The 13,669-nt window shown below is 38.2% G+C and overlaps 1 protein-coding gene across 1 annotated transcript in view; it reads right to left on the bottom strand.

Annotated features, from left to right (window-relative positions):
• Positions 1 to 2,918: 2,918 nt before the first annotated feature.
• The window catches only part of COL6A6 (collagen type VI alpha 6 chain), a 118,096-nt gene continuing 107,345 nt past the window's right edge, over positions 2,919 to 13,669 (bottom strand). The window contains exon 36 of the mRNA XM_047100389.1: positions 2,919 to 3,111. Within this exon, the coding sequence (XP_046956345.1) occupies positions 2,919 to 3,111 (193 nt within the window). The remainder of the gene's footprint in view (positions 3,112 to 13,669) is intronic.

Below are 13,669 nucleotides of genomic sequence, written 5' to 3'. Positions count from 1 at the left end.
GGCTACATTTAACTGTCCTCCATTTGCAGAAGGGTTTATGCGGTTTGAAATTAGTTACATGAGTCTGTAAACCAAAAAGTAAATAGTCTGACTCAGGGGAAAATACTACTTAAATACTTCAAAAACTTAATTTTCTGTAATTATATGATTCAGTGATGGTACATGACAGTGTATAGGTATGGCTCCATGATTCAGTGCACTTGGTTTTGTTGTTTACCTGTCTAAACTCATCAGAAAACCCTGTCATTCACAAAGGTCTGAGGAGTCTGGATGTCAATGAGGCCTTATAGCCTAGGGGAGCAGTAGGATTTGCAAATTCGACATTGTCATATTACATTGCCTCTGTTTCTCTTCATGTCTGTTAAGACCGTATCTGTGGGGTTTCTAGATTTAATGTCTGCAGAGGTTGGGGGACACTTGTTTGAGCTGAGAAGGGCTTCAAGCCTGGAGACATTAGTGAAGCCACACCACTGATCAACATTCTGAGGGGAAGAATGGAGTGGGCCGATGGAGATGTAGTCCTTTCCCCCCCGATCTTGCCACCATCCATTCTTCTTCCCGCTTCAACTCTCCCCTTAAAAAAAAGGGTCATTTGGTTGAATGGTTACTGTTACAATCTGATGCCACATTGAAGTTGCATCTTTTTTTCGACTTTTTTTTTAATGTTTGACTCAGAGCTCAAGTACAGAGATAATAGACATGTCTTTTAGAGTCAATTAATTTACATGTTTAAACCAAGAAGGACCACTGCTTATTGAGTCTTGGTTTCAATAGGGTTTTATTTAGGGGCATCTGGGTGGCTCAGTCGGTTCAGCATCCGACTTGGGCTCAGGTCATGATCTCACGATCTGTGGGTTCGAGCCCCGCATCAGGCTCTGTGCTGACAGCTCAGAGCCTGGAACCTACTTCAGATTCTGTCTCCCTCTCTCTCTTCCCCTCCCCTGCTCACGCTTTGTCTCTTGAAAATGAGTAAGTGTAAAAAAAAAATATTAAATAGGGTTTTATTTTTGCTGCTTTTCCCTTTTAGGAGAAAGAGGTGAATCATGGAAAATGTTTTTTTTTTTTAAGGAATTTTTTAAAAAGGAACTTAATATTTATAGTATGTTTTAGATCCTTCATCTATTAAGGATCAAAAAGACCGAAACTGCTAAAATAATCTCAATTACCAAGGGCAAAATTTTTTGGTGTATTTTACTTACCAATGCAGAAAAAAATACAAATACATATTAAAAGTATTTCTAGCAGTAAATAGCAGTTTTTGCTTAATCCAAAGTTAAGCAGAAAAATCCCTTTTAAAATACCTTTTAAATATTGCTCATCAACTTGCTCTACTTGAAACATAAATTTTTCCTAAACTCCGAAGCACCACTTAGGATATGAAAAAACGTGATGTGCTTTATTCTTCTCTATTTCCTGAGTATGAATGTGACATTTTAACTCCTCCCCCCTCTGAAGACATTGGGAGCTATCTCTATGGAATTGCCTGAGTACGGATGGCAGAAGTGGTTTTAAAACACAGCGTAGGTGACCCTTCTTTCCTAGCTTTTATGAAGAGCGATACGGAAAAGAAAATCACCTACTGGTCTTAGGTGTCGGTAGCCATCTGCCCCCTGCGTCCAAAGAAAGTCTCCCCCCCCTGAAGAGAGGTTCTGCCAAGCAGGGCCATGGTTTACCAACGCTGGAGCCAGCTCTGAGAATTCGAGGTAAGGTCCAAACATTGTGTCTCAAATAATGCTACTCTGGCATTTAGTGGTTGGAAATATTAGCCCTTCATAAAGGTTAAGAGTTAGTTATGTGATCTTGATGGGGGGTGAGGCGGGAGCAAGCTGTCAGAATGCTACTAGACGCTAGGCACTTGCAAGACCCTTCCTGCTTTAACTTACTCTAATCTCTTTACATCTCTGCAGCCCCGGATGGATTTGTGGCTTAAAACATGAACAACTTTATCTTTTCCAAACTCAGTATGTATTTAAGACTCTAGATCTCGGTCAGTCCTGTTTGGTACTATTCACCATTGACTAAATAGCTACCTGATGGGTAAAAGTAACACAGCTTCACCCATGACAAGTTGTCTTGACTCTTTTTGCCTAAAGAATATAGAGATTAGTAAAGAATAATATATGACAATAATGGTAAAGAATAAAAGTCCATAAAAATGGCCAGGCACGAGGCTCTCTATATCATGAGGGAACTTCCAGCTCAAAAGCAGTTATTTATGTTTTGGGGGAATTCACAAGTTTCTCAGTGAGTTAAGGAGGAGTTGGAGCAGAGAAAATGACTCTGCTTCTTCTCTGTCCCTGCAAACGACTGCAGAAGGTGGGAGAAGACCTGCCAGCACAAGCCTATCAGAAGGTTAGCCATTCTACACAGAGACAGTGGTGTATTTAAATGGCATCACGGGAAGTCAAATTATCAAAATTGACACAGAAGCATCGATTTCGAAATGTAAATGTTGGGGTCTCTCAGAACGTTAACCTTTGGTTAAACAGATGAGCCTTTAACAGTACTAAATAGAAAACAAAATCTTGGTTTGAAGAAAGTGGACTGAACAGAGACCTGCAATCAAAAGAATTAACATTGGCTCATATATATATGTTTAAATTTTACCTTCAAATTATATCTCTATTAGACTTTTCAGAACATTTCTTTCATTCTTCCATCTTTTAATAAGTTCTTGAAAGTATCAGAGTGCCGGAATTATCAGGAATGCTCAAAGAAATGGACAAGAAACGAATGCCAGGGGTCAAGCTGCCTGATAATCTACAATCCGTGTTTTGTCCAGCCCTCCAGAGTGGACCTCTGGATATGGCTGGATATCCAAATAAAAGTTGTCCGTAGTTAATGGCAGTGAACTGAGTTACTCAAAACCAGAGGCTTACCATCCTTTCAAAGGCTAAATCCTTCAAGCACTTCCTTTATCATTGTTGTCTTGGAGCAGTTTTTATCACCTTTCTTCCATTTTTAAAGGTATGGGGTGTGTTTCTGATAAGATTTTGAACAGTATCGTCTCTGCTGCCTCTTGCTACTCTTGAAAGGTATTTTTTGTCTTGAAAGAATCTGGCTCTCTGCAATGCATCCCTGAGAGCAGCTTTATGTGGTCCAAGAACAAAGCTGTACAACGAAAGAAGAGAAACATCATAGAAGATAAATGCCATTTCTACTTTAATAGACTATGTTAATTCCATCTTCCTCAATGTTGTCATCTCCTTCCTTGCTACACCCTCCCTTCAGGGTAGTTTTATTAAGACTATGAAACTGAAGACTTACACTGGACAGATCTAACAGAAGCTGAGAATAAGACAGCAGACATTTGGTCACAGTATCAAGATCATTTCAACAGCAAAGTTTCTTCTTTATAGAACATGTTCCACCCAGAACTTCATATGGCTGGTTCCTGATTATTCAGATTTGAAGTCAAATGGTACCTCATTAGAGATGACCGTATCTATAGTTCTTCTCCCAGGCTGCAGTCTTCTGGATGCCCAGCACAATATGCTCACTTTTTTCATAACACATCACTGAGTATTTATTTATAAATTTCTTTGTGATGTATTCTCCTCTATTCTACCTGCCCAGGCAGAAAATTTCACAAGACCATGTCATGTAATCCTAGCAATCCCAGGAACCTTAGAAGGGCATATAGTGGATACTCAATAAACATTTATCTAATGGAAACATGAATGAATGCCACTCCTTTCTTCCCTCCCTCCTATCCATCCATTCTTCACTTCTTCCATCTGTTCATCCATCCATCCATCCATCCAAATGTTGACTCTCTATGGAAGGCACTGTTGCATATAACAGGAGACATAAAAATTATGCCCAGTCTGGCAGGCACATAAAGAGTTTGGGGGTCATGAATATTTCAACAGAAAAGGACAGCTGGGGTCAGACTCTGGAAGGCCTTGAATGCCAGATTGAGAGGTCAAGGAATCAGAGAAGCCAAATACTACAATTCTAACCTATTCAGTAAAACCGTGCTGGTGGAAATGTCCTATAATCTTCACTGGCCAGTATGGCAGCCAATAGCCACATATGTTTACTGAGCACTTGAAATGTGGCATGACTGAGGAACTCAATTTATAATTTCATTTAATTGAAAGCTAGTGGTTACTGTATTGGACAGCTCAGGAAGGGAGGCATTTCAGGCAACCTTATTTTACAGGGAGGTGTTGGAAAGAACTTTAGATCCATAAATATCTTATATTCCAGCCCCTCTACTTACTGGCTGAGTAGCTCTGAGAAAATCATTTAACTAGAGTGATTCTTGTTTCCTCAGGTGTAGAATGGGAATAAAAACAACCTATGTTGTGAGCAACATTTGAAGTTCTCTAGACTAGTTACCATGGTGCTCTGGTGATTACAGATGAGGAAATAGCACATACAGAGGTAAACATCAGGGACAGAACTGAGACTAACCCAACCGTCTGATAGTAAGAGCTTTGTGTTACTTCCAATGAACCAGGTTTTAATTTGAGATACTATGGAAAACTATCAAGGTATTTGGAATAAGAAAGTGAAATGAAAAATGTCATGCTATCAGGAGCATCTGGATATGGGTGCAGAACCACAGGAAAGCAGATGGCCTGGGGCAGGTTGGACAGCTAAGAAGGTAGGAGGAGCTTGGCACATAAATTCCTTGTAAATATTTTTAGAATGAATGTGTGAGAGCCTGGTAGCGTAATATGAGAAGGCTTATCAGTACCTATAAGCCTCACAAATTTGCTGTATTGTGGTCAAGGGAAGAGTCAAGAGAACTCTAAAACATTGAAATCAGGAAAACAGTACCAGTATTCACTCTAAGTACCATTGCTTCATATTTGGATTTTTCTGCTTTCATCAGCTTTAATCTGATCTCTCATGAAAACAAAAATATTTAGAAAATGAGTAAGCAAAAGACAAAGAATTTAAAATTACTACACTTCTCTGCCTCACATACACATGCATGCATGCATATGTGCACACCCTTCCGTCTTCCCCGTCCCCATATTCTTGCCTCTATAATGAGAGAAGTGAAAGAGACATTAAACCAATAGAGAACCATGCCATTATATACTCTATGTCTGGGCTTCTGAAACTCCAATCCCAAAGTGTATCTCCATTCACTTCCATCAGTGCTTTTAGGAATGTACCAAGCTGATCAGCAAACTTCTCCCAGTTACCAAGAAAGCTAAATTTTAGTGCAAATACAGTTTTCTCACACCTTCTCCCACTTTTGCTCTTCTATTTTCTTAATTCCAGAACTAAATATTAAGAGCTCAAATTCTCCAAAGTCTTAATTGTCTATATGCACAGAACATCTCTACCAATCATGGAGTACGTATTCTTCTGAGTCTGGAGCACACTGTTTTTGTGTCTCGGGTTTATTTTATCTACACTGGTCTCTCCACCCCTCCGCCGACTTCCCCTTTCCATTGGATCCTTTCTATGGTAAGTTATCTTTCTTTCATCCTTCTTCCTCGTTAAGAAAAAGCTGTTAAATTGCTAACTGCTTCTATAGCATGCCATTGCTATCTTTTTTCCTTCCTCCAATACTTTTATTCTCAAAAGTGTTGAACATGATAAGTACAATATCTCTGAATTTTTTTCCCCACAGTTGTACACAGGAGCTTGTATTTGATAAGCATCTGTTAAGAATCATTTGATTACCCTGTTTGGGAATCAGAATTTCTGGTTTTCCTTTTACTCCGTATTATTGAGATGCTTCTTTACCGATTGGTAACTCCACAACAGGCAGTCAAGGTAAGAAACAGGAATGAAATGCAGCCAATCATTTTGCATCTTGTGCCCAACTCCAGTAAAGCTTGTGTAAACATGGCGGCTAGACAAAATGAGGTGGGTAGTACTAATTGGAGATTTCAGTTCTCTGTGGTCACAGATTCCTCCATCTACGCAGATAATCGGGAGTCAGCTATGCTAAATTTACTAGTTGACTGGATGTGCTGGAGTAGAAAACACAGACAAGACTGCTTCTATTTCCAGACACTTTTTTTAATGCTCATCTTGTGTGTCTAGAACACAGATTTTGGAAGGCAGAATTACGACAGATGTATTATTCATATGGCACTGGTGACTGTGTCCATTTTTTTACAATTTGATTGTTCTGGCTCTGGTCTGTCACCGCTTTGAAGTCTGGCACGAGAGCTCCCCTGACTGGATGAAGCAATAAGCAGGTGGCTCTCTGTCTTTTATTGTCTCTGAGCAGATCTAAGCACTTAAAAAGAGGCTGCCCTACAATCTCACCCTTACTGGCCATCTGTCTCTTTGGTTGCTTGTGTTCAGTTCCTTTCTTTTCCATCTGATAAGAACCAGCTTCTACCTGTATTTCTTACAAATCTCACAGTGGAATGATCTAATTCTCACGCACCATTCTGAGACATGGCAAGTCACCTTTATGGCAGGCAGCTTGCCTCGCAGGCATTCTCAACTCCCTCAGTCATGTGCTCAATTCTGCCTCACTTCTCGTGAAAGGCTCAGACAGGGAGTTTCAGAAGCAGCTAGCTGTGTGGCTCCTTACCTTTTATTACAGTCTTTGGTGACTCAGAGAAGGCCTACGGTGCCCCAGGCTAATGCACCGTCAGGGAGTTCACCAACAGCGGTCTGGATTTCATGTCTCAATTCCTGATGCCCCAGCCATTTCCCATCATTTCACCATTTCAGATACATAGGAGAAGCTGAGCCTCCAGTCTATCTAGGGCAATGTGGAGAAGGGGGGGGGGGGGGGGGAAGAGCCTGTCCAAAAGCACTGTGAATCTCCTCCACTTATACTGATCTTTAAACAAAATGCATTTGTAGGAATGGTTTCCAAAAAATGCCTTTTAATTCGTACAGGCTGGCTTCCGCATCTGCCTTTGACAGTTACCGCCATTTACAAAATAGATGAAGCCCAGTGCAGATGCAAATGGGAAGCTCCTTTCCATGCTACCAGACACCTGCAGCAGGGGGAGCCCTGCTCTTTGTGGACTGACTGCACAGGCCTGTTCTAGGCCTGAGTTCAGGCAGCATTTGCTGCTGGACAGTTCCCTGCTTCCCAGCGAGGTGAGGAGACTGGAGGCAGAGTCTTCTCAGAGCTTCTGGAGCTGGGACATCTGGATTGGGAGTGCCTCTCTCTGGCCCTGACCATTGTACAGAAATGTAGACAGTGCACACTAAAAGTAGGCACACTGTCCAAGACATGTGCCTAAGTGTGATTCCCAAGGGCTGGTACGTATTTCATTTCACTCAGATGGGTAGCATGTGTGTGTGTATGTGTTAGTACAGCATGGTTTTCCACTGAAACACACTTCTTAACTACTTCAATTATTTCTAATTCTAAAAAACTTCATACATGCAAAAAATATATATGTATATTGTCAAGTTTTAAAAGAAATTTTACCTTTGTTGATACTCTTAAAAATATCTTAATTAAAAAATACAAAGTTCTTATTCCTTTTCTTTGTGTGTGTATATATATATATATATATATATAAAATTTCTTCTATAACATCTCAAGAGCAATGTTTAGCTCATTAATTTTTACAGTTTTAAACTTTTCCCTAAGAATTAAGACTATGAACTTTCCTAAATAAGGACTTCTGACATATCCCATAAATTTTGACATATGATCTCTTGATTATACAGTTCTAAATATTTTAAAGTTTTCATTATAATTTTAGCTCATTATTTAGAAATGTGATTTTAATTTAAAAATGTATAGACTTTAAAAATATCTTTTATTAGTTTCTAACTTAATTGAATTCTGATCAGTTTGGATCATATGACACCATTCTTACAGATTTGTTGATACCTGCTTGATAAGTTAAAAATGAGGGGCCCCTGGGTGTCTCAGTCGGTTAAGCATTCAGCTTCGGCTTAGGTCATGATCTCACGGTTTGTGAGTTCGAGCTCCGTGCTGACAGCTCAGAGCCTGGAGCCTCCTTCGGATTCTGTGTCTCCCTCTCTATCTGCTCCTACCCAACTCAGGCTCTCTCTGTCTCTCAAAAATAAACATTAATTTTTTTTAAATATTGCACAATGAACACCTAGTAAACTCTCCACCTTGATTCAACAGTTGTTAATGTTCATGTCTTCTTCAGAAGAATGTCTCATTTTTCTACGAATGGTTCTAAATGAGCCTATTAATTCAAGTTTGTTATGATTAAGTCTTTAATATCTTTACTCATTTTTGTCTGCTTGACTGATCAGTATTCAAACTTGTGTACTGAAATCTCCAACTTTGATGACAGTTCAAGGGCAATTTCTCCTTGTAGTTTTTCAATTTCCACTTTGTATATTTTAAGATTATTTTAACACCCTCTTAGAAATTTAGAATTGTTATATCTTCTTCATGAATTGAACATTTAGCTTTTCATTCCTGCAAAATGGTTTTATTTCGGGGCACCTGGGTGGCTCAGTCGGTTAAGCATCCAACTCTTGATTTTGGCTCTGGTCATGATCTTATGGTTGGTGAGCTTGAGCCCCACATCAGGCTCTGTGCTGACAGTGAAGAGCCTGCTTGGGATTCTCTCTCTCCCCCACTCTCTCTCAAAATAAATAAACTTAAAAAAATACCAAAATGGTTTTGTTTAAAAGAGTATTTTTTCTGATATTAATATACTCTTTCCAGCTTTCTTTTTATGGTTATCTTTAGGTTTGTATGTGTCGTCTTCTGCATATATCAGTATATATTAAGTTGGTAGCTTATTTTAAAAAAATATATTTTCCTGGTATATTTTTTTTCCATAATTTTACTGTCAGCTTTTCCCATGTCATTATTTTGTGGTCGTGTCTCTATAATTGAAAACAAGTATAGCTGGATTTTATTTTCATTCTTAAATCCATCAATCTCTGTAACTGGCATGTTTAGTCTGTTTATGTTTATTATGACTCCTGCTATATTTAAATGGATTTGATCCTGCTGTCTTACTTTCTGCCTTCTACTTGTCTTCCCTCCCCCCCTTTCTTGCCTTTTTATTTTTTAAAAAAACTATTTATTGGGGCACCTGGGTGGTTTAGTTGGTTGAGCTGTCAACTCTGGATTTCAGCTCAGGGCAAGATCTCACAGTCTGTGACATCAAGCCCTGTGCTGGGCTCTCTGCTGGCAGCCAGAGCCTATTTATCATGCTGTTGTTTTTATTCCATTTTCCCACGCTACATTTTTGGTAGTTAGCTACTTTCCATTTTTTTTTTCCACATGTGCCATCAAAATTTCTAATGCATTTTTAAGAGAGTATTAAGGTTTTCAGTAGCCTAACTGCCAGACCAAACTATTCAAGTTCCTAGAACTCTTGAACCCTTTAACTCCATTTATCTCCCTCTGACGTATATTATTGTCTCTTTTTTCAGTACCATCTTCTTTACCCTTAAGGCTCAACTTCATTTTTTTAAGTAACAAAAGGTGATGTTATTGTTCAGTATATAATTTCAAGTTTAGTAAATATTTATTCATATTTGCAGTATTAGTACTTTTTTTCCTGTTAAACCACTAGGTGCCAACAAATATGTTGTGTTCATACCTTTGTTAATAAGTTCAGCTTTTTTGTAACTCTACAAATTAGATATGACTATTACTTAAAATAAAACATTTAGATTTGCCTAAATATTGACAAATTTTGATCATTTATTATTATTGCATCTCAGCTCTTCCTTCTGTGGTCATTTTCCTTCAAGTACATACTTTAGAAGTTCCGTTAGCAGAGGTGTTTGTGGTGAACTATTGTTTTTTGTTTATCCTAATTCTCTTTGTTTTACAATTATTATATTTCTATTTTATTTCCTTTTTAATTTAAATTTTAGTTAACATACAGTACAACATTGGTTTCAGAAGTAGAACTCAGTGACTCATCATTTACGTATAACACCCAGTGTTCATCACTACAAGTGCCTTCCTTAGTACTCATTACTCATCTAAGCTCATCCTCCCATCTCCCCGCCTCCATCATCAATCCATAGTTTGCTCTGTATCGTTAAGAATCTTTTTGTGGTTTGTTTCCCTCTCTTCTCTCCCCACCTTCCCATATATTAGTCTGTTTCTTAAATTCCACATATGAGTGAAATTATATGGTATTTGTCTTTCTCTGATTGACTTATTTTGCTTAGCAGAATCCACTCTAGCTCCATCAACATCACTGCAATAGCAAGATTTCATTCTTTTTAATGGCTAATATTCCATTACACACACACACACACACACACACACACACACACACCATATATTCTTTATCCATTTATTGGTTGATGGACATTTGGGCTCTCTCCATAGTTTGGCTATTGTTGATAACGCTGCTATAAACACCAGGGTGCATGTACCTCTTTGAATGTGTATTTTTGTATCCTTTGGGTAAATACCTAGTAGTGCAACTGCTGGATCATAAGGTAGTTCCATTTTGAAGAAAAATTTTTTTTTTTTACATTTATTTCTTTTTAAGAGACACAGCACTAGTGGGGGAGGGGCAGAGAGAGAGAGAGAGACAGACAGACAGACAGAATCCAAAGCAGGCTCCAGGCTCTGAGGTGTCAGCACAGAGCCTGACACAGGGCTCGAACTCACAGACCAGACCGTGAGATCATGACATGGGCCAAAGTCAGAGGCTCAACTGACTGAGCCACCCAGGTGCCCCCATTTTTAATTTCTTCCTTCCTTCCTTCCTTCCTTCAAAAGTTTACTTATTTATTTTGAAAGAGAGAGAAAAAAGAGGAAGGGGCAGAGAGAGAGAGAGAGAGAGAGAGAGAATCTCAAGCAGGCTCCACACCATCATTGTGGAGCTTCATGCGGGGCTCCAGCCCACGAACTGTAAGATTATGACCTGAGTCCAAATCAGACCCTTAACCTACTGAGCCACCCAGGTGCCCCTATTTTTAGTTTCCTGAGGAACATCCATACCATTCTCCAGAGTGGCTGCCCCAGTTTGCATTCCCACCAACAGCGCAAGAGGGTTCCCCTTTCTCCGCATCCTCATCAACACTTTTTGTTTCTTGTCCTGTTAATTTTAGCCATTCTGACAGGTGTGAAGTGATAGCTCATCATGGTTTTGATTTGTATTTCCCTGATGATGAGTGATATTGAGCATCTTTTCATGTGTCTGTCAGCCATCTGGATGTCTTCTTTGGAAAAGTATCTAGTCATGTCTTTTGCCCATTTCTTCACTGGATTCTTTGTTTTTTGGGTGTTGAGTTTGATAAGTTCTTTATAGATTTTGGATACTACCCCTTGTCCTGATATGTCATTTTCAAATATCTTCTCCCATTCGGAAGGTTGCCTTTTAGTTTTGTTGATTGTTTCCTTCACTATGCAGAAGTTCATATTTGTTTTTTTCCCTTGCCTCCAGAGATGTGTCTAGTAAGAAGTTGCTGTGGCTGAGGTCAAAGAGGTCACTGCCTAAGTTCTCCTTAGGGTTTTGATGGTTTTCTGTCTCATATTAGGTCTTTGATCCTTTTGAATTTATTTTTGTGTATGGTGTAACAAAGTGGTCCAGTTTCATTCTGCTGCATATCACCATCCAATTTTCCCAGCATTACTTGTTGAAGAGACTGTATTTTTTTGATTGCATATTCTTCACTGCTTTGTCAAAGATAAGTTGACCATATAGTTGTGGGTCCATTTCTGGGTTTTTTATTATGTTCCATTGATCTATGTGTCTGTTTTTGTGCCAGTACCATACTGTCTTGACTATAGCTTTGTAATACAGCTTGAAATCCAGAATTGTGATGCCTCCAGTTTTGTTTTTCTTTTTCAGGATTGCTTTGGCTACCTGCAGTCTTTTGTGGTTCCATACAAATTTTAGAATTGTTCTGGCTCTATGGAAAATGCTGGTGGTATTTTGGTAGGGATTGCATTAAATGTGTAGATTTCTTTGGGTAGTATAGACATTTTAACACAATGTTTGTTCTTCCAATCCATGAACATGGAATGCTTTTCCATTTTTTTGCATCTTTTTCAATTTCTTTCTTAAGTGCTCTATAGTTTTCAGAGGATAGATATTTTACCTCTTCAGTTAGGTTTATTCTCAGGTATCTTATTGTTTTTGGTGCAATTGCAAATAGGATTCCTTGATTTCTTTTTCTGCTGCTTTGTTACTGGTGTATAGAAAGGCAACTGATTTCTGCATGTTGATTTTATATCCTGTGACTTTGCAAAATTCATGTGTTAGTTCTAGCAACTTTTTGGTGGGGTCTTTCAGGTTTCCTCCACAGAGTATCATGTCATCCGCAGATAGGGAAAGTTTGACTTCTTCCCTGCTGATTTGGATGCCTTGTATTTATTTATTTATTTTTTTGATTGCTGAGGCTAAGACTTACAGTACTATTGTTAAATAATAACAGTGAGAGTGGACATCCCTGTCTTGTTCGTGACCATATGGGAAAGGCTCTCAGTTTTTCCCCATTGAAGATGATATTAGCTGTGGGTCTTTCAAATATGGTCTTTATGATGTTGAAGCAAGTTTCATCTATCCCTACTTTGTTGAGGGTTTTTAACAAGAATGGATGCTATATTTTGTCAAATGCTTTTTCTGTATCTATTGACAGGATCATACAGTTCTCCTTTTTTAAATTTTTATTAATGTGGTATATCACGTTGATTGATTTGTGAATACTGAACCACCCCTGCAGTGCAGGAATAAATTCCACTTGATCATGGTGAATAATTCTTTTAATGTACTGTTGAATTCAATTTGCTACCATCTTGTTGAGAATTTCTGCATCCATGTTAATCAGGGATATTACCCTGTAATTCTCCTTTTTAGTGGCATCTTTGGTTTTGGAAGCAAGGTAATGTTGGCTTTGTAGAATCAGTTTGACAGTTTTCCTTTTATTTATATTTTTTGGGAACAGTTTGAGAAGAATAGGTATTAACTTTTCTTTAGATATCTGGTAGAATTCCCCTGGGAAGCCATCTGGCCTAGGACTCTTGCCTGTTGGGAGATTTTTAATTACTGATTCAATTTCTTTGCTGGTTATAGGTCTGTTCAAAATTTCCATTTCTTCCTGTTTCAGTTTTGGTAGTTTGTGAGTTTCTAAGAATTTGTCCATTTCTTCCAGAATTCCCAGTTTTGGGGCATATAATTTTTCATAGTATTCTCTTATAATTGTTTGTTTTTTTCTGGTGTTGTGGTCTTTCCTCTTTCATTCATGATTTTATCTATTTGGGTCCTTTCTCTTTTATTTTTTGATGAATATGGGTAGGGGTTTATCAATTTCATTAATTCTTTCAAAGAACCAGCTCTTAGTTTCAATGATATATTCTATTGGGTTATTTTGTTCTATATCATTTATTTCAGCTCAAATCTTTATTATCTCCCTTATTTGATGGCTTTAGGCTTTATTTGCTGCTTCTTTTCTAGGTCCTTTAGGAGTAAGTTTAGGTTGTGTATTTGGGACCTTTCTTGCTTCTAGGGATAGGCCTAAATTGCAATGTACTTTCCTTTTAGGACTGCTTTTGCTGCATACAAAAGGTTTTTGGACTGTCACATTTTCACTTTGTTTCCATATATATATATATATATATATATATATATATTATTTCTTCCTTAATTTCCTGGTTAACCCATTCATTCTTTAGTAGGATGTTCTTTAATTTCCATATATTTGAGGGATTTCCAAGTTTTTTCTTGTGGTTGACTTCAAGATTCATAGCACTGTGATCTGAAAATATCCATGGTATGATCTCGATCTTTGTGTACTTGTTGAGGGC

Source organism: Lynx rufus, unplaced genomic scaffold, assembly GCF_022079265.1.
Source record: "Lynx rufus isolate CCGP_SWC_20201006 ecotype Redwood Valley unplaced genomic scaffold, mLynRuf1.p SCAF_5, whole genome shotgun sequence".
Taxonomy (NCBI): Eukaryota; Metazoa; Chordata; class Mammalia; order Carnivora; family Felidae; genus Lynx; species Lynx rufus.
The sequence above is the reverse complement of the archived record's forward strand: the minus strand, read 5'-3'. Positions and strand labels throughout refer to the sequence as shown.